The sequence below is a fragment of the Electrophorus electricus genome, chromosome 12 (genome assembly GCF_041902795.1).
Source record: "Electrophorus electricus isolate QZ-2024a chromosome 12, ASM4190279v1, whole genome shotgun sequence".
NCBI lineage: Eukaryota > Metazoa > Chordata > Actinopteri > Gymnotiformes > Gymnotidae > Electrophorus > Electrophorus electricus.
Genome location: NC_137508.1, coordinates 9,367,493 through 9,386,447, shown reverse-complemented (window position 1 = coordinate 9,386,447; position 18,955 = coordinate 9,367,493). Strand labels below are relative to the sequence as shown.

At 39.2% G+C, this 18,955-nt stretch overlaps 1 protein-coding gene across 6 annotated transcripts; it reads left to right on the top strand.

Moving 5' to 3' along the window:
- Positions 1 to 970: 970 nt before the first annotated feature.
- ikzf1 (IKAROS family zinc finger 1 (Ikaros)) lies at positions 971 to 18,764 on the top strand. 6 transcript variants are annotated; one of them, XM_027017654.3, is made up of 8 exons: positions 971 to 1,237; positions 6,427 to 6,480; positions 7,012 to 7,131; positions 13,099 to 13,377; positions 15,589 to 15,756; positions 16,020 to 16,145; positions 16,661 to 16,792; positions 17,354 to 18,764. In XM_027017654.3, the coding sequence occupies exons 1-8, from the start codon at positions 1,093 to 1,095 to the stop codon at positions 18,082 to 18,084; spliced, it is 1,755 nt and encodes a 584-aa protein (XP_026873455.1). In that variant the 5' UTR covers positions 971 to 1,092; the 3' UTR covers positions 18,085 to 18,764. The 6 variants fall into 6 exon arrangements, with proteins under 6 accessions (XP_026873455.1, XP_026873545.1, XP_081580618.1 ...); XM_027017744.3 differs by lacking the exon at positions 6,427 to 6,480; XM_027017569.3 differs by lacking the exon at positions 16,661 to 16,792 and having other exon boundaries at positions 1,053 to 1,237.
- Positions 18,765 to 18,955: the final 191 nt, after the last annotated feature.

The window sequence follows — 18,955 nt, the reverse complement described above, 5'->3', positions numbered from 1 at the left end:
AAATAAACTCTGAAAGGTCCATGTTGGGCCTAAAGGTTACAGTTTTTGCCTGCATTCTCTTCAAAATATTAAAAACAGTGGTATACAGTGTCATACAGTGAAGTACCTCCTATTTATAATTACAATTAAAAACACATATCATGGATTCATATCCCTCTACAATACACCAGGGGTCCTAATGCTTCTACTTTTACAACTGCATCATTGTGCACCAAAAATACATGTTCCTTTGTTTTTACAAAAAGAAATGTGATATCTGAAGTCTGTAGTAGAAAAGCTGGGAAAATAGGCCTGGAGGTTAGATCTAGCCTTGTATTGATTTTAATACATTTTGACATAATTTTCAGTTGGTTCCAGGATATTACAGTTTAGAATCTATTAAATAAATGCTATCTAACAAAACACCATGTTTCACATTTGGATGTTTAAAACAGGAGTTGAAATGTGCATACAAGAGAATATACATAAGTTTGTGCTAGTGAAGCACTTGTAGATGACACACCTCTTCTGAGCTGAGCTCAGAAGCAAAATCATAAGAGACTTGAGTGCAGCAGAAAATGATTCCCAATAAACTCAATGAAATGTATGAACCGACACACCAAATATCATATTAACACTTTTTAAACCAATATACAGTTGTCAACCAATAGGGAAAGATCACTATTGACAGTATTTTTCTGTGAAGATTATGCAGTACACTTTGGAGATCAGTGTGCTATAACATCATAAGGGGCAACTCAGTTATAAAGTGCTTCATCGAAAGCCCATTTTGGTATGGCAAATTATTTAATATAAATCTGTTCTTATCATCACCCACAGCATTGTTAGTAAAGTCAGGTAACAAGAGAATAGCTTCAGTGCAAGACCTCTGTCCTCTCTAAGGGAAATAAATAATAAACAAATGAATAGTCCACTCTCTTGCCCGCCTCATCCCATCTCATGCATGGCTGCCAGTGATGGTCTACTGGGTGTCAGCTTTTATTGGCATGACACAAAGCAAAGTGCCAAGGGCTGCTGCCTCGACTCCCTGACACATACTGCATCTGGAATAAAAGCTTGCAAAATGTCTCGCATGAGCACAGAAACCTAGCAATGTTAGGCTGGAACGAGGAAGTGCAGTGGAGAGGGGAGGGACCGAGGGCAGAGTTCCATAGTGCTGCCGCGGCGCTTCGAACTTCTGCACATGGAGCGGGGGACAGCTGGAAGAGCTTCATATTACAAACTCAAGGAATAGCAGGTACAGTCGATTTAACCGTGCTTTTCAACACAAACAGATGTAAGGGAGTTTCAGCTTAGGCTGAGATGAATTTTTTAATTTTCCACTACGAGAATGAGAAAAGCTGGCATAGTGGAAAAAAAAATGTCCTAAAGTAGGCTATGCAGCAGGTGCGCGAGCCCCGCTTAAATCCTCACAGGCGTGCAAAGTCGGTAGAGTTAAAAGGCGTGTACAATTAGATTGCTCTCAATGAATTAGCCTACCTTGCTTATCAATAATACCTTATCAGTGTACAGGTTTGTGTTTCTTTTGGAAAAAAACAAGAGACAATTTCCCCCGGTTTTCCAGAAAGGAATATTTTCCTAATATTCACATGGATATTAGAATTAAAGCGAGTTTATTTTCACTGTACACATAATACATTAAGCAATAAGTGTACAACATATTTTCGTTATGAGATTTGGTATAATATACAAAGAGAATCGCAATCGGCTTACTTTCGTAAGCTTCTTGTGCTAAGGCACCTGTTGCTCTTTCCGCTTGTGCCCTGAACATCCTTTATGAAATACGACAGGATTTCGTTCAAATTTCTTTGATTCAAATGTAAATTTTCACATAGCTACTATGTGAATACATTTTTATACATAGCCTAATATATTTGCACATATTCTCGAATTTAAATAGTCTAAGTTACAGTTTTCCAAAATATAGCATAACTTTTAATTTTTGTTTATCTTAAACACGCCAGCCTAAACTATTTATAGATAAATTATATCTTTTGAAAAATAATATGCTTCAAATCGTAAACTGCTGAAAACAAATAAGTTACATATAAGTAATTTGCATTTTTTCTCAAGGAATAGAAAATAACCCTAATTTTGCCTCGCTGCATTTGCACTTCATTATGAGAATTTCTCACTGTAAGTTATACGGGCGCATCGGAAGTGAAGTTGTCTGCATGCTGTTGTGTCAAAATAACTTGTGGGTTTGACGTATGAAAATATTTCACACATTTATTCAATAAACTTTTATGCTCATGTTGATTACAGTCTCTCTCACAGCACCACAAGTGGAAACCTGAGAAAGGCACAAACAAAGAAAAACGGGGGAAAGAACTGACTAAATATGTAATAAATCCGAGGTTATCAATGCTCATTGATTGTAAGTTATTGAAGAATTTAAAACAAACATGGGATATATATTTGTTCATATATGTCTTCAACTCAAAAAGTGTAGAAATAACCTGTCATTTTTCAAAGATGTGAAAAGATTTTGCATCACTTTTTGATTATGACCATGGATGTATTTGATGTATGCATTTCAGATGGTATCCAAATCAATGGTATACGTTCTTTTGATTTAAATAATAAGCGGAGTAATATATAGTTCATTTAAATGTATATGTATGCTACTTCTAAACTGACACCAATTTAAGGAATATAAAAATATAAGATCAGAATTAATTAAGTACTAAGAGAGCGAAAGAGTTAGAGGGAGAGAAAGAGAAAGAGAGATGAAGTTATTAAGAGTACTGCGTTGAATGCTAGTGTAGTGAAGTGTAACAAATGTAAATGAGGCTTCTAAAGCGGTCTTCTGTAAAGGCGTTTTATTTCACCGAAACCTTCACTGTCAGTTCTTGCACATCATCTCTGACAGGTACCAATCACCCCATCAGCCACTCGCTATGTTGAAATCGCGGCTGATGCAAGACAAGTCAGTCAGTGGGTACCCGGTTTGAAGAAGTTATTCCTGTACTGTTTTTAATGCTGTCGTGGCTAATTGGAGACTGTCATCACTTTACCAGTTAAAATATTTAGAACAGCACTCTGCTCATTCTCCTAATCTCAAGACAGCTCGTGGGTCATTTTTGAACTAGGCACGTACTTTCTGAAACGTTTGAAAATGAATCAGCAGTTTGACACATATTAGCAACACGCGTTAAAAACAGGAAGAAAGTTTAATTGAATGACAGTGGCCTATTTAATTACTTTTAAACGTGATAAAATATTTTTTTCTCAAGAGAAAAAACGTTTTGCTGAGGAAAACTAAATATGGAAGTTGAAAGCTTTCCATGAAAGACTGTAATTTAAAAGTTAGTTTGTTTGCCATTAAAGAATACAGATGTTACTGTATTCTCTCAGAAGACAATATCTTTATTATCTTTTGACAGGTACTATAGTTGCCTTTATTTACAAAACAAAGTGCCAACTCATTCACAAGAAAAAATAAAATGGAATATTATATACACCTTGAATTATCCATTATGTGCACAAAGGTGAATAAAGGAAAATGAGACAGATCATTTTATGAATCCTGTAAAGCACATTGGTTGGCATTTTAGGAGAAAGGAATATCCCTGATATATTATTCAACATATGTATATAGAAATTAGGGAATTTACCAAGAATTTTTACTTTTGCTTGAAATATTCCTTCAGCTTCCCCACAGCAAAAATCCCACAATTCCACCCCTACAGAAGTTTTTATTGCTAAAAACTCATTTTGACTCACTTTCTTGTAATTTAACCCTGAGTCAAATGAAACTGCTAGCTCCAAGTAGTGCTTAGGAAAGTGTTTCTCACCTCTGAATGTCTCTGACCTGAGTCGGGTCATTTTGTCTGTTTAACGGTTTTGTAGTGTGTAGTCTCCACCCTTCTCCTCTTGAGTTTGTTGTTTACACGCTTAGTCCTGCATCTCTCTTCCTCCTCTCTCTCTTTCTCTCTCTTTCTCTCTCTCTCTCATTCTCTCTTTAGCACACAGAAGCACACATGCATATAAATACACATACACATTCACATCTGCAAAAGATTTTTTTACGTTCACAATGCAAACTATACTATGTCTCTCAACTGACTGGCTATCTATTGAAAGTATTACACCATTTCATGTCCTTGTCCATTAATACATGCATTTGCAACAAATTCGAGACGAGGACAAAATTCAAATTTGAAAACATAAAACTTTAATTTGACTTCTAAACAGTTATATAAGAGGGTCGTTATCATAAACAGTTTAACTGTCTATGCCATTCAGGTGAATAACTGGTGGGTAATATCTCATTAGAAAAGACTTAACATCTATCCCTGGCATGCTAGTTACATCACACCACTGTCTTTCTGCCATCTAAAACAGTCCTAATATTAAAATCCAGTATTACATTTATTAAATATGAAATTTCCTTGTTATATTCCATATAAATTCTGTATTATGTGGAATATACAAGATTTATGCAATCTCACTGACTGCACAAAAGTACTCTCTTTTAAGTATGAGTGAAATTTAACCATCAAGAAGTTAATTAAAATCAGTTAATACTTCACTGCTGTTGTAGATTCTTCTATTAGTATCTTATACTTTTTAGTTCATATTACTCTTTATTGTTATATATGTTAATGACTGCCACATGAAATTAAATGTAACAAGTAGTGTTTCAATATTGCACTAATGTAATGTTTACAATTAGTAAAACACAAGAATCCAGGTGTTAGAAATTCACAGTGAAAATTAAAATGTGATTTTTAAAATATTTTGAACACTCATATATGTAAATGTACTGACACATACTTTCCAGACATTCTCCAGAATTGAAGTATGTGTTGAAGTCAAGTGAAAGTTCTCTCTACCCCCTCCTTTATCCAAAGCATCATTATTTCCCTTCAGACCAGCTATGCCATGGATGGGGGTTGCCGTGACACCTTGCCCCCCCACACACATACACACAAAAAGTCCTCCTGCTTCCCAGGTTAAGAAGCCACAGTGGTTAGATCAGCATAAATGCAAGCAGTCTTCTTGGCAAATTCCATCAATGACTATTACCCCTCATTCCAAACTGACATGCACACCCACACAAATCCCCTTGGTCCAGTGACACACACCTGACCCCTCACTAGACTCCTATGTGAACAAGCTGGTGCAGAATCTTCGTCTTCAGGAAGACTGAGGCTTTGCGACAGACGAATGGCCACACGCTTCCCGCTATTTGTCCCAAATGTGTGGAGCCATCTGTCAGTGAAAACAGGAAGGCCGAGGTTCCCCTTCTCCCAGGGGCTTGCTTCAGCTTGCTTGGCTATTTTCGGGAGCTTCACTTCTCCCTGTGTGGCTGCTCAGGCTAGGCACAGGCCTCCAGCGGGAACGTCTTGAAGTGGCAGTGAGGAGGCTGAAACTGTTGGGCCCATCTGCCGCGGGCCTGAGGGGCCCCTGCATTATTAATTGGGCCATGCGCACTGGTGGCTCCTCAGAGATGCAGGCCTGGCATGAGGAAGCGCTCCTCACCAAACTCCTCCTGTGGAAAAAACATCTCTCTGTCCCCCTTGGCCTGACACTTCCTCTGAATACTTTTTCTGTCCATTCCTTGGCATGCCTTTTGTCTTTTCCTTGAGCTTAAGTTCTCTGTCCCTGCCTTACACATTTTTACTATGACCTTTTTCACTCTTTCCCCTTCTCTCATTCCCTCTCTGTCTTACTTCCTCTCTCTCTCTTTCATTTACTCCCTGTGCTTCTTCCTCTTTACTATCCGTGTCACCCCTCTCAGTCTGTCTCCATTTCTTTCTCTCTCTCTTTCTGTGTCCACTTCACCTTTTGTTTCTGTCTGTGGCTTGACCGTGCATGTGTATGCGAGTGAGAGAGAGAGAGATGGGCTGCCGGGCTCACCCATGCATGCTCAGTAAATTAGAGTGAACACGGGTGCCAATCAGCTGGCTCTGCCAGATACCCGCTTCCCCCGTGACCCAGGGCCATCTAATTTTCTGCTTAATTTTGCTGCAGTCAGTTTGCATTTTTGGATGATTATGTGGTGGGAAATTAACAATAAATAACAAATGTGGTCTGAAAGCCTCCTCTTGAGTTCCCAACACCCCACCCCTGAAGCACAGCATCCCGTTGCACGTGCACCCTTTCAGTCTACCCAGCTTGTCAGTTAGGGTAATGAAAGTGTCTGTAGTTCTTTGTAATGTAATGTGGAGGACAGTGGTGTCTGCTACTGGAATGGGAGTGTTCTTGCAGGGGCTGATGGAGACATACAAAGAAAAGGCATTCCCCCTTTAATCACTAACCGCCCTCTCTTAGTGACTTATATTTGCACAGTGGGTGCTGATGAAACTGAAACACTTTTCTCTCTTTCTATCCCAGTCTCCTCCTCTGTTTGTGTCTCTCTGTGTCTGGCTGGTTCTGTCTGCACTCACTCCGTTTCTCTCTTTCACTCATTCCTGTTAGAGTACCTGCAAAGGATGGAAACTGAAGAGGCACAGGAAATGGCCCAAATAGCAGGTAGAGCAGTGTTTCGTGCACTCACAGCAATAAAAGATTGTGGTAGGCCTCAAAAAACCAAAATCCTGCTCTGTAGTGATGGCCTCAAAATATATGTCAAATGAGCTCAGTGATATCCAGATAGCTGATTAAATGAGTATAGCAAACACTTTGCCAGGAAAATAGAGAAAAATAAAATGGAATATGTTTTCTAAATGGACTTGCTCAGGGACCTTCAGGAGTCCTAACCAGACTGAAACTGATGTGTGTAACAAAGACGGCTGAGATAGTTTCCTGCTTGTCATGTTCCTTTGAATGTAATGTCATACTGAACAATCAATGGTAACACATTTAAAGCTGAGCATGTCACAAAATAATAACCATCCCTGAAAAGAAAAACCTTGATGTTTTGCTGAGACTCTGTGGAAGCCTAGTTTTGAGTGTCAAAAGAACAAGCTTAATCAACAATAACAAAGAAAAGTTGTACTGTGAGCATGGAGAGTGTGGTTTGCCTGTAGCTGCACTTTATGTTGAGGCTCTCTGTCTGATCAGGGAGAGACAGCCCTGCTACCAACGAGGGGGGAGAAGATCAAGAGGAGGCCATGCCTGTCCCAGAAGACCTCTCCACCAGTACCGGCCTCCAGCACAACCACCGCAGTGATAAACCACCTGGTGAGTAAGGCCAGTGTGGCCACAGGACAAATACCACTCAACTACAGCACTGAGTAACAGCAATTAGAACAGCTTTTCCAAGGCTTTTTCACACCAAGACCAGGCAACAGTCAGTGTCTGATGTAGACCACAAAATACACAGAAAAACAAAACCACAGTTTTAAAAAGTATGATGTTGAGGATGGCACTCCTATTCAAACAAGCTCAAAAACGTTCTCCCAGGTTTCAGATTAAAAAGAAATTCACAGAAAAATGCAAGATTCCAACATAGAATTAAAGCAATAAAGAAAATGTTAAGGTAATGTATTTTCTTTGAATTTTTGGAGTGGCATACATCTTCACTGAAATTTAATGTGAGATTTTTGTTGAAATATACATGTGACCATTAGCCCGGTTCTTTGGTGAAGCTTGGTGTATTTTGTATATGAAGGTACATAAGCAGAAGTGTTCTTACCTTTTTACTCTGTAAAACTTGGTAAAATATCAGATAATGCAGATGTACTCATGCCGCACCTGTGTAGGCAGGATAAAATAGAATTCACACTACAGAATAGCATATGACCTTGTTGAAGTCTCTGTGAAGTTTATTTATCTCCCGGTATGAGTCCCATTCCCCAGCACGTCAATGATTAGAATAGAGTGCTTGTAACCCTGTTTCTCACAAACAGAAGAGAGGGAGTCAGAATGCAAAAAATAAAATAAAACAATGCTTTAAAGCTGCTCCGTGTTGAGTCTATACAGAGTGATTTTTACTTGAGTAAATATGCAGTGCAATTATTCTTAACAGTGTATATATACATTTACCAGTGGGATCACAATAGCAGTTCTGCACAGCTTATCTATCTACGAACCTTGCTTACATTATCTCTTGCTTTTATTTAATCAAATAATAAGTACAAAAATATATCGACTGGATTATTACATTCTCAGAGTGGTTTATGGTAATTTTAGTTCAAAGGTCAATGAAAAATAGTTCTGTTTTCTTTCTACCCTAACAATGAAAAGGTGTAATTAAAATATACATTCTTAAGGTCTCTTCCACACCTGACTGGATATTCATTAACTTCATATCACAAGTTGATTTATGATTCTATTTGTTTTGGTGCTTTGTGAGACTAGTCGTGCAAAGGAGAATGTCTCAGAGGTTCAATTAGGTAAAAATGGAAATGCAACTTTGGGGAGATTTCACAGTAAGACACTTTAGCTTAGTATGAATGTGTCCAAACGTGTCCATGTGAATGTGTCCAAACAATGGCTATGCACCGCACAGAGCATGTGAGTATGAAGTAGGTTAACTAGACGCAAAAGCTGTGATGTGTACAGCAATGGAACTGGCTAAGCTGAAGTTAGCAGATGGCCTGTTTAAAATCTCGATGTATTTTAGTTTGGAATTTTCCCCTCCAGTAGTTCCAGATTAGCTTGAACTGTGTGCCCCAAACACTTTGAAGCTGCAGTAATTTAAAGAGAGAAAAAATAAGATGTCAGAGGAAACTGAAATAGGATGTGCAAGAGTTTCCTAAGAAGAACTTGCCAGAACTCAGTTTCAACACTCACACAGGGAGATAAAATGTTCAGGAGCATCACCTGGCAAGCATCACTACACATACACAAGCACACACATGGCTCTGCACCTGCATTTTGCCATGCTTTCACTTCAACTGCCAAGCTATTCATTCACACACACACACACACACACACACACACACACACACACACACACACACACACACACACACACACACACACACAGAGACAGAGAGAGAGCGAGAGAGAGAGAGAGAGAGAGAGAGAGAGAGAGAGAGAGAGAGTGAGAGAGAGAGAGAGAGAGAGAGAGATGCAACCAAACAAACATCAGGCTGCATCTCAGTAATATTGTGTTATGGTGGCAATACTCCAACACAGTATTTTTTGTGAAGTCTCCAAAGATGGTCTACCATAGTTTTGGTTTTACAATTAGTGTTTTGTATATCACTAGAAGGTGTGGTTCCAGCCATACTACAGAATGCCAATTGTAGCATATAGGGTCTAGAATTAGACACATTACATATTGTTTATGAGGTCATAGAGTATGTATCAGAGGAACAGAATGTTGGAAAAGATGTATAACGTAGAGTTGTAGTGGTTACATCATTTGTGTTTGAAATGAATGGTCATCATAATGCTCAACATATTTTCCCATCACATAATTTTTATCACTGCTCCATTATTCAGCTTACTATCAGAAAAATTTTATTGCTATAGTTCTAGCTGACAATTAATTCAATTCAATTCAATTTGTGTGTCAGGAATTCTATATAGCTAGTTGATTTTGGCATTTTAGACCAAGGAAATGAGTTTTTTTTTTCTCTTAACAGATTTATGGAGTGCTGGAACTTACCTGCAGTTATCTCAAAACTTCATCTTTGTCAGACAGAATATTTTATTCAAGTCTTTATTTTGCAGAATAATAAATTTTAAAAGGATATTCGACAGAAGCTACAAATAATTTTAAAGCTTGCCTTTGGTGTGTGTGTATGTGTGTGTGTGTGTGTGTGTGTGTGTGTGTGTGTGTGTGTGTGTGTGTGTGTGTGTGGATGCATGCACTGTCCTTGAAGATGTAATCAGCCAGTGTGTGAGAGGATGTGACTATTATATCTTTGCAGTGCATCACTGCTTCTAAGATTAAAGCTGAAACTTGGTAATGGAGCAGTCGCTATCTGTGCTGATCGTTTACTACTGAGCTGCAACGTGCTATTTGATCAGGAGTGTGTAACTGAGACAGGAAGAAGAAGAGCATCAGAAAACACCCAAACTGATGCCCTATGCTATCTTTTCCTTTAGCTTCGGCTCTGCTCCACACAGAGCTCCTAAAGGCACAACACAGCTGATGAACTAAACAATACTCAAAAGTTGTCACAGTATATTATATTCCTATACTCTTAATTTAAAGTGTAAATACTCAAATATCAAAGGATCAAAGATCTAAAGATCAGCATCTACTTTCAAAGTCAAGTCCATGATAGTTATACACAAAATAAAAGCCTTTACAAAGTAGCTAACTGCTAAATCTTTAAGGCAAAGCAAAATAGGGTTTTGCCATGACTTTTCAATGCCAATAGCACATATTACAGCACAAAATCTACAGGCTATAGACCTGAGTTTAAGTGCTGTTCCTTTTTTGATTGCACAAATCATTCAGTCAGTCATTCAGTGTTCAAGCTATTGCTGTTGTACAGGACAGCACTTAGAAGTTCCTGAAAATGTAAAAGAAGCAGGACCTTTTTCTCTTTATCAAAGCTGATGTGTATGCACACATTCACACAAGCATGAAACACATGAACATGCACACGCACACACACACACACACACACACACACACACACACACACACACACACACACACACACACACACACACATGCGCGCACACACATCACACTGTGCAGAGCCGTGGTTAAGTGTGTGGCTCCACAGCAAGTGCAAAGTTATTTTCAGTTTGAGACAACATAAGCAGCGCCCTGAGAGGAACATAGCTGACAACCAGTTTTACACGCACAGGACTACTGCATTTTAACGTGGGTCTTAGCCATTAGTAACGTATCCTACCGTAAATATACTAAGTTTCAGAAAGTCTGTAATACCACTTTCTGATGTTTCATAGAATCTGGGTTTATTAATGTGTTTAAAGAGGAAAAGCAGTTAATATGGAAACAGGATGATGTTCTCATCTGTACTAGTGCATTGCTCTTTGTTTGTCCTTGCCTGTGGGTTTTGAAACTTGCTTCCCAAAAAGGGTAAATTAGGATGTGTGACAAACATTATATAAAGTAAAAGCTCCTCTTCCCATCCTCAGTTTAGTCACAACTTCCCCAAATCCATAAGACTTCAGCAAGCCAGTAAGGCTAGTTCCTTCTGCCAAGCACAGGTCACATACCTCTGGACAGACCACAGAGGCACTGCAGGGGGTAATGCACATGGACGCATGTGTCTGAGCAGAGATAACAGGGCATTCCCACTTTTCATGTACTACAAAACTAAGAATTGCAGGACTTCATTTAGACACTGAAAATGAACTCTGATAAATATCTTTCTATTATGTGTCTTGGAATAGATTGAAGGGTAGCTGGAGGGTTGCTGATACAGTGACTTCATATTGGACCTGAGGAAAGTCTTCTCAGAATCAGACAAATGAGAATCTAGGTGTTGGTCTGTAGCGTTGACTTAATGGAACACAGGAAAGTACTCTCAGAATCAGACCAGTGAGAATATAGGTGTTTGCAGCACTGTTTTACTGCCTGTCTCTTATGGAGTGAGGCTCTTTTTGATATCAGTATAGTGAGCTCTCACATTTTTGTCTTTGGACTGACACTTACTTAACTTCCTCTTGGTCTTAGAATGACCTGTTCCGTTTTGGTGCCTCTCCCTGAGTGGTTTGGTGCCTTTTGCTCAGATGGATATGGAGATACTAAGTTAGCTGTCTTATTTCATGTAATATTTTAAAACAATAAGATAAAATAAATAGTTAATCATACTGAGCAGATTTGGAAAATAAAGGCACACACTGCTGTATGCTCTTTGTATGAATCATGTGACACAATTGCTGATCCCTGTAATTTGTATGAAAAAACTTTGTGTCCCACAAAAACACTGTTTCAGTTACACAGCTTCACAATTCCCTGTCTGTGCTTCCCTTTCTGTCACTTCTCCATAAGTCTTGGCCTTTTTTTCAGTTGGGCTGGCTCTGTTACTGAAGCTTCCCCTTTCCCCATAGATTCCTATATTTCATTATTTCCACTTCTTCCTCTTCACTCTGTACAAACTGAGGTAAAGGCATGGGGAAATCAGACATGGCACCATGCTGACCACAGGAGTAAAATTCAGTGAGAACCATTTCAGCAGTGTGAAACCTATATGATAAAATGTCAACCTCACCCACCTATGGTTGTTTCTGGGTCATAGCAACATCTATTTGAAATAGACCTCTTTTCATATAGACCCCGTGGACACACTGTATAAATGGGTGAGTAGTAGTTTTAAAATAACTCTTAGGGAATTTTCAGATCAATCTTCGATGTGTCGTCCTATGGCTGCTTCATGCTTCAATGGTTTTGGAAAACTTGCACTTGGTCTTTTGTTTTCACCTTACAGCACTACATTATCAATCCCCATTGTGCTACATGTCTCAACATATTTGAGGCTTAAAAATGTGTTAACAATGTAATTTTAAAGTGTTTTCTTAATCGCCCTGAGTGATTTTATGGCATCTTGTCCTGTAGTCTCACTTGTGTTAGTGCTTATGTGAGCTTGTGTGAGCTCGTATGTATTTACCACGGTTTGTTGGTCTGGTTTACACCGCTGCACTCCACAGTTTCACAGTGCTTCCTGTGTCTCTGTTTCCTGTTTATCAGTCATTTGTTTCAGAGAAGTGTGATGGTGAGAAAGATGGTGCATGGAGTTTGAATTTCCCAATTCCTGAGTGAGCAAACGCATACAGGAGTTTACTGTTTGCCTACTCAAAGCAGTGGTGTATTAGTTGTGCTGAAAGAATACAGTACTTTCTTTTCACCCAGTTTCAGCTCTTACACAGATATCAACATCAACAATTTACTGTAATTTCTTGGTCATATGTCATTCATTTGCAGTTTTAGAGGTTCTAATCTTACTGTTTGGACAGTCCACATTGTAACATTTAAGGGGAATTTCTTTTTACAGTTGTCTATTCCTAGCAGCCAGTGGGCAGTATTATGTACATATAACATATTGATCCTCAAGTACTACCTCTTCCTCTAACATTACAGCACAGTAGCACAGTCAGATTAATTACAGGAGAAAAGATACAGCCAAAGCCTTTAATCTGAATATAAAGCCTGAAGCCTCTGCCCTAGGGCATAAAGAATGCTCAGCTATGCTAGAACAAAGATGAAAGTGTCAGCAACAGCTGTAGTCAGGGTGACCATCACTAAACGGGCCCACTGCCCTCTTTTTCCAGCCTGCACTATAAAAGTTGAGGCTCGGAGTGACGAGGAGAACGGGCTGGCCGCTGACATGAATGGAGAGGAGGAGGAGTGTGTTGCCGAGGACTTGCGCATGCTCGATGGCTCCGGGGCCAAAGTGAACGGCTCCCACGCAGGCCCTGACAGCAAGCCAGCGGCCGCCTACCCTACGGCCGGGGGCATCCGCCTCCCCAACGGGAAGCTCAAGTGCGATATCTGTGGAATAGTTTGCATTGGGCCCAATGTGCTGATGGTGCACAAGCGAAGCCACACTGGTAAGCACAACTGCCATCTACTCTTCCCTCCCTTTACTGTCACCCACACCCATAGAACAGAAGAGCTGACAGTGTGCAGGGCTGAATAGGATGTACAGAACATGCAAGATGCACCCTGCAGCAAAGAGCAAGAGCAGGTATAGAGCAGTATGAGATAATCTGAGGCAGAGTGCATTATGCGAGAATGGTCTCGTTTCTTAACCATTGTGCATTTCAAACATGCAACCGCAAAATTTGGCTTTGGTATTGCAATGACAGGCAAAAAGGAAGAGGTTAGGCCAAACAGTTTGAAATAAGCTGTGCCACTGCATCGAATACATGGAAAACATTAACAATAACTGGATAACAACATTTTTGCACCACTGTACTGCTAATAGTGTTACGTTTACATCATGAGGAAGGCTCAAATGTTAGTTTAACCTCTTCATGTTCATGAAAACTTTACCTGCACTAGTTTGGTATTTTGTTGGCATAGTCCTTTTGAGTTGCGTTTTAAAATCGTAAAAATGTAAATCTGTGTGTCTAAATTACAGTTGAGGGCAACAGCAACAATTAGGGTGGAAGAAACCTCTACTAAATTAAAATTAGCAAAGTATTATTTTTTTCTCTCTCTTACCCAAGATTGATATTCCATTGTAATGAACCCAAACCAGTGGCGGAGAACATTTTTCAAAAAGGCACTTAGCTTCCGCGCTTGAGAAGCTAATGAAACCCAAAATGGAAGAAAGGAATAGAGGGCTAATGCAAATGCAAAAAGAACCTATAATAAAAGATATAATGAAGCGCTTCCTATTTAAATATAAATATTCGCTGGTGAGACTGTTCTTCTAAAATGCCTTTTTAATGAGTTTCTTTTTTTTCCGTAGTTTTGCTGCTTCACTGGTGACTCTTATTTTATAGGGCTTTTGAAGAGAGGGTCGTATTAAACCCGTTCTCCGAGAATGCCACAACACGCGGAGAGGCTGGATATTGGTTTATTCCAGAGGCGCTGATCAGGAAGACTGGCTCTCAAACACAAAGTGTTTCCTTCACTTTATTTAAATGAGGTCTGCATTTGCATTGTGATGGGCCGCTCTTATTTTAGAGCTGAAGAAGAGGAAAAAATGAGATTTTCAGATCAAATTGACCCAGGCAGTGGTGCATTACGAAACTGGCAGGCAGAGTCTGAAAGCCTCTTGTTCGATCAGAGCGCCAGTCGGGGCGCAGGGGCAGGCAGAGCGCGCGAAGCGGAGAGTGGCGCTCTTCTGCGAGATTCCGCTCGCGTGTTTGATTGAGCTTTGCCACGAGTAGCTCCGTTGTTGAGGATGTTATAGCGTTGTGGAGCCGTGTAGGACAGTGACCCCAAATTCAAAGCGTAATAGTGCTCCCAAGAAGGAAGCCTTAGTCTCGATGAGTCTGTGTAGTCTGTGTTATAGAACCATAGTAATAATTCGAACGCTCACCGTTTACATGGTCGTGAACTGTTCGCATGCTTGCATGCTTGTCCATGTAGTGCAAACGACAGACATGTAGCACTTGATATATCTCTGTTTGACAGAATTACAGAACATATCACTGTTCCCCAGCTACCTCAAGACATAAACTATTATCCATCATTTATACTTGTTGATGGTTGTTCGTTATTCATAATCATCACTGTATCATTAATAATAAACGTGAACTAGACAATTTATATAGATTGCATTATTTCAACGTTAAAAGGATATCCATATGAACACTAATGACTAAATTAAAAAATCAATATTACAAAATACACAAATAAAATGAGTGTTATAAAAATACATCTGTAGATACAAATAAATAAGAAACAACAGAAGGTTGAACTTTCAAAACTGTTGCACAGAAACAGGAGGGCATTCCTCAAATAAAGAATCCCTTCAGTAAAAATGTTTCCTCTTACAAGTGACAGAGAGATTATCATGATGTACTGTTTACATCCACTATTTACAGGACATACAGGGCATCGAGCCATTTTGTGATTATCTTAAGTTTTCTATAATCTTGGTGTAGATAATTATTACCAAAATGCTGTTACTAAAATGTATTTTCAGATTATTGTAATGTAAATGCTATTGTTGTATAAATTAAATAGAATAAGCCATTTTAAATATTTCATTTTCTAAATGGAAAGCATTTGCGCATATCACTGCATCTACTGGTGTGATCTACACTATTTGACTATGTCACCATATTGTTTTGTTTTTCTATCAGGTGAAAGACCCTTTCAGTGTAGTCAGTGTGGTGCTTCTTTCACACAAAAGGGCAACCTATTGCGGCACATCAAGCTCCACTCTGGAGAGAAACCGTTCAAGTGTCACCTGTGTAACTATGCCTGTCGCCGCAGAGATGCACTCACCGGACACCTTCGCACGCACTCGGGTAATTCTGAGCCTTCACAACCAGCTTCCTTCATCCTATGAAAGACTGCACTTTCTGATAGCCTGTACCTTGTCCTGGACAGCTTTAATAACTCAGACCTATTCAGGGCCATTTCTTAATTTGGGTAAAGTGAACTATGCTCTTAACTTTATGGAAAGAAAAAAAATCCAATTATATTAAATTGAGAACTTTTTCCTAAATATACATTTTATGTAGTTCATTCAGTTGCATCCCCATCATTATCTTTTCTTTTGAACTCACAGTTGGAAAGCCGCACAAATGTGCTTACTGTGGTCGCAGCTACAAGCAGCGAAGCTCGTTGGAAGAGCACAAGGAGCGCTGTCACAATTACCTGCAGTGCATGGGCCTTCAGAACAGTATATATCCAGGTCAGTAAGGCCAGAACACAGAGATAAGATCTCTCTTACACAGTTGTGAACAGTTATTAACCTACACTAGGATCACTAATTAAAGTGGTATACAATTAAACTGGTATAAATAATTTGTGAAAATTAATGCTTTGTATTATGTAGGTCTGTACTGCAGGGTTGGTGGCAGGTTTGTTTATTTTGCTTGAATATATAGTTGATTAAAAGTTTTGAATTGCCACAGAATATAAAACTGATCCCCATTTGTTCCCCGCCTGAATAAAGGATACAACCTGCACAAGAGGTTATTTTCTGAAATACCGCAAAATAATTTTTCCGGAGTGAAGACAGAATGTAAACAAAATATCAAAAGATAAAGCCTGAGGCAGAATCTGAAAAAGTAAGTTTAGTTTTAAAAAAGGGTTAATTTACCTAACAAAGCTTAGAGGAGGCACATTAGTACAGCTTATTTAATCAGACAGAATAGTGCTTATATCTGAATCTTATACATGGTTTCTCTGTCTTGCTTTTTATAGTGAAGGAAGAGAACAGCCAGAATGAGCAGAGGGAAGACTTAAACCCGGCAGCGTCTGAGAGGGCTTTGGTGCTAGACAGAATAGCTAGCAATGTAGCAAAGCGTAAGAGCTCTATGCCACAGAAGTTTGTGGGTAAGAGTTGCAGTCTGCTTTCTTTATGTTTAAAGGAAGTCACCATATTTCAATAATGAGAATGACAATGAAACATTCCTGCACAAAATCTGTGTATTACTTTTTTGTAAATTCATCTTAGGACAAAAACATAAGAGTATATTAGGCCTATGTTACAACATTAAGTATGTATCTAATATATATTTGTTTATATTAATATATATTTATGTTTTCATTAAAAATAATAAACCTATTCAATATATCTGAACAAGATAAGCAAGTTATGCGTTCTTTTTATTTAATGTTTTTGTATTTCTTTGTTGACTGAGATTTATATTATTCCTGTATTATTTCTTGTTTTCGGATGAAATAGGATGAGTATTTTATTTTGGGATCAATATATTTAATATAATTTTGCAATAACTCAACAATAATTTTAATGAGTACCATATATTTAAAGGAAGAAGGAAGAATAGAACACCCTTTAAAAAGCAATTTTTTTTCACACTAAATAGAACATGAATAAATCCAGTGCACCATCTCAGTTCTGTCTCTCCCCCTCCCTCTCTCTCTCTTTCTTAGGTGAGAAGCGCTTTGCTGATCTTTCCTTTGAAAGCAGCTCAGGGGAGATGATCCAGCCTCATGTGATTGACCAGGCCATCAACAGCGCCATAAGCTATCTGGGAGCAGAGTCTCTGCGGCCACTTGTTCAGACCCCACCTGGCTCTGCCACCGACATGGTGGTCAGCCCTATCTACAACCTCCACAAGTCCCAACAGGTGGAGGGGAATGGCCTGTCAGCCAAAGACAGCGCAGCCGAGAACCTACTCCTGCTCTCCAAGTCGAAATCAGCCTCCAGTGAGAAGGATGGCTCTCCTAGCCCCAGTGGCCAGGACTCCACTGACACCGAGAGCAACAACGAGGACCGTGCAGCTGGGGGAGGGGGACCAACGGCAGCCACAGCAGGCCTCATCTACCTGACAAACCACATGGCTCCTGGTGTGCGGAATGGAGGCCTGCCCCTGGTGAAGGATGAGCAGCAGAGGCAGTTTGAGGCCCTGCGTGCAGCAGGTATGGAGCTGGGCATGGGAGTGGCTGCGGAAGGTTTTAAGGTGCTGAGCAGTGAGGGCGAAGAGGTGAGGGCGTATCGCTGCCTCCACTGCAGGGTGCTGTTCCTGGACCACGTTATGTACACAATTCATATGGGTTGCCATGGCTTCCGAGACCCCTTTGAGTGCAATCTGTGTGGCTACCGCAGTCAGGACCGCTATGAGTTTTCCTCACACATCACACGTGGAGAGCACCGCTACTGAGAACACAAGAGGATGTTGTTGACAGAAATACAAGCATACATACACAGATACCCAGAGTCAACAAATACACACCATATACAAACTCATAACTGTTTTTTTTTTTTACAAATTGTCTGAACACTGTATGCATGTGAAACATTTAATTGAGCTTTTAATTTAATACACACTGATTATTGTAGACAGATGTAAATAGAATTCACTGTCTTGTCTATTTTTCTACAATTGTGTGAGGTAGCAAGAAGTACATGCAGGAGGTACTTTCCAAATCCGGAAAACTGAAAATGGAAATGAAGGAGAAATAATTAACAGTTTTTGAAGACAAATACCCATATAAATTAATCTTATGTTGTTTATTCTTTTGAGCTGTTTTTTGTCAGAATTCAAACCATTAAAAAAAATAGTTTCTTGTGCCTGCAAAGATATGTTGATATAATGATTGTAAATGTTTTGCATCAGCAGCGTTGGGAGGTTATGTCAAAGCCTCACAGACATAGAACTGTAATCTCTCTATGTATTATGACCCAAAATATTTGGTCAACTATTTCTTTTGTATCTTCTTGTTTTGTTTTTATAATTTAAGTTTAGTTTTGAGTTGTACTTTACATGTGGATAATAGCATCAGCATCTAAAAACAGGCATGCTTGCAAAATATCAATAAAAGATATTTTACATTTGTGCAACATCTATCAATGTGTGAGCTTTCTATTTATACCTATAAAATTTAAGTTACAAATTAAGATCCATAATTCTTGGCAGTAAAAAACACTACTATCCAAGAGAATGTTTAAGAAATTCAAAACTGCATCCAACATTCCTTTCTTGTGTAAATAATTGACATAAATGTCTATCAACCCCAGCAGGAGCTACCTCC

Coding starts and splice junctions, on each gene's coding strand:
- ikzf1 (XM_027017654.3), top strand. CDS start 1,093: ATGTTAGGCTGGAACGAGGAAGTGCAGTGGAGAGGGGAGGGACCGAGG. Junction 16,146..16,660: donor TCAGAACAGTATATATCCAG/GTCAGTAAGGCC, acceptor TGCTTTTTATAG/TGAAGGAAGAGAACAGCCAG. Junction 16,793..17,353: donor TATGCCACAGAAGTTTGTGG/GTAAGAGTTGCA, acceptor TCTCTTTCTTAG/GTGAGAAGCGCTTTGCTGAT.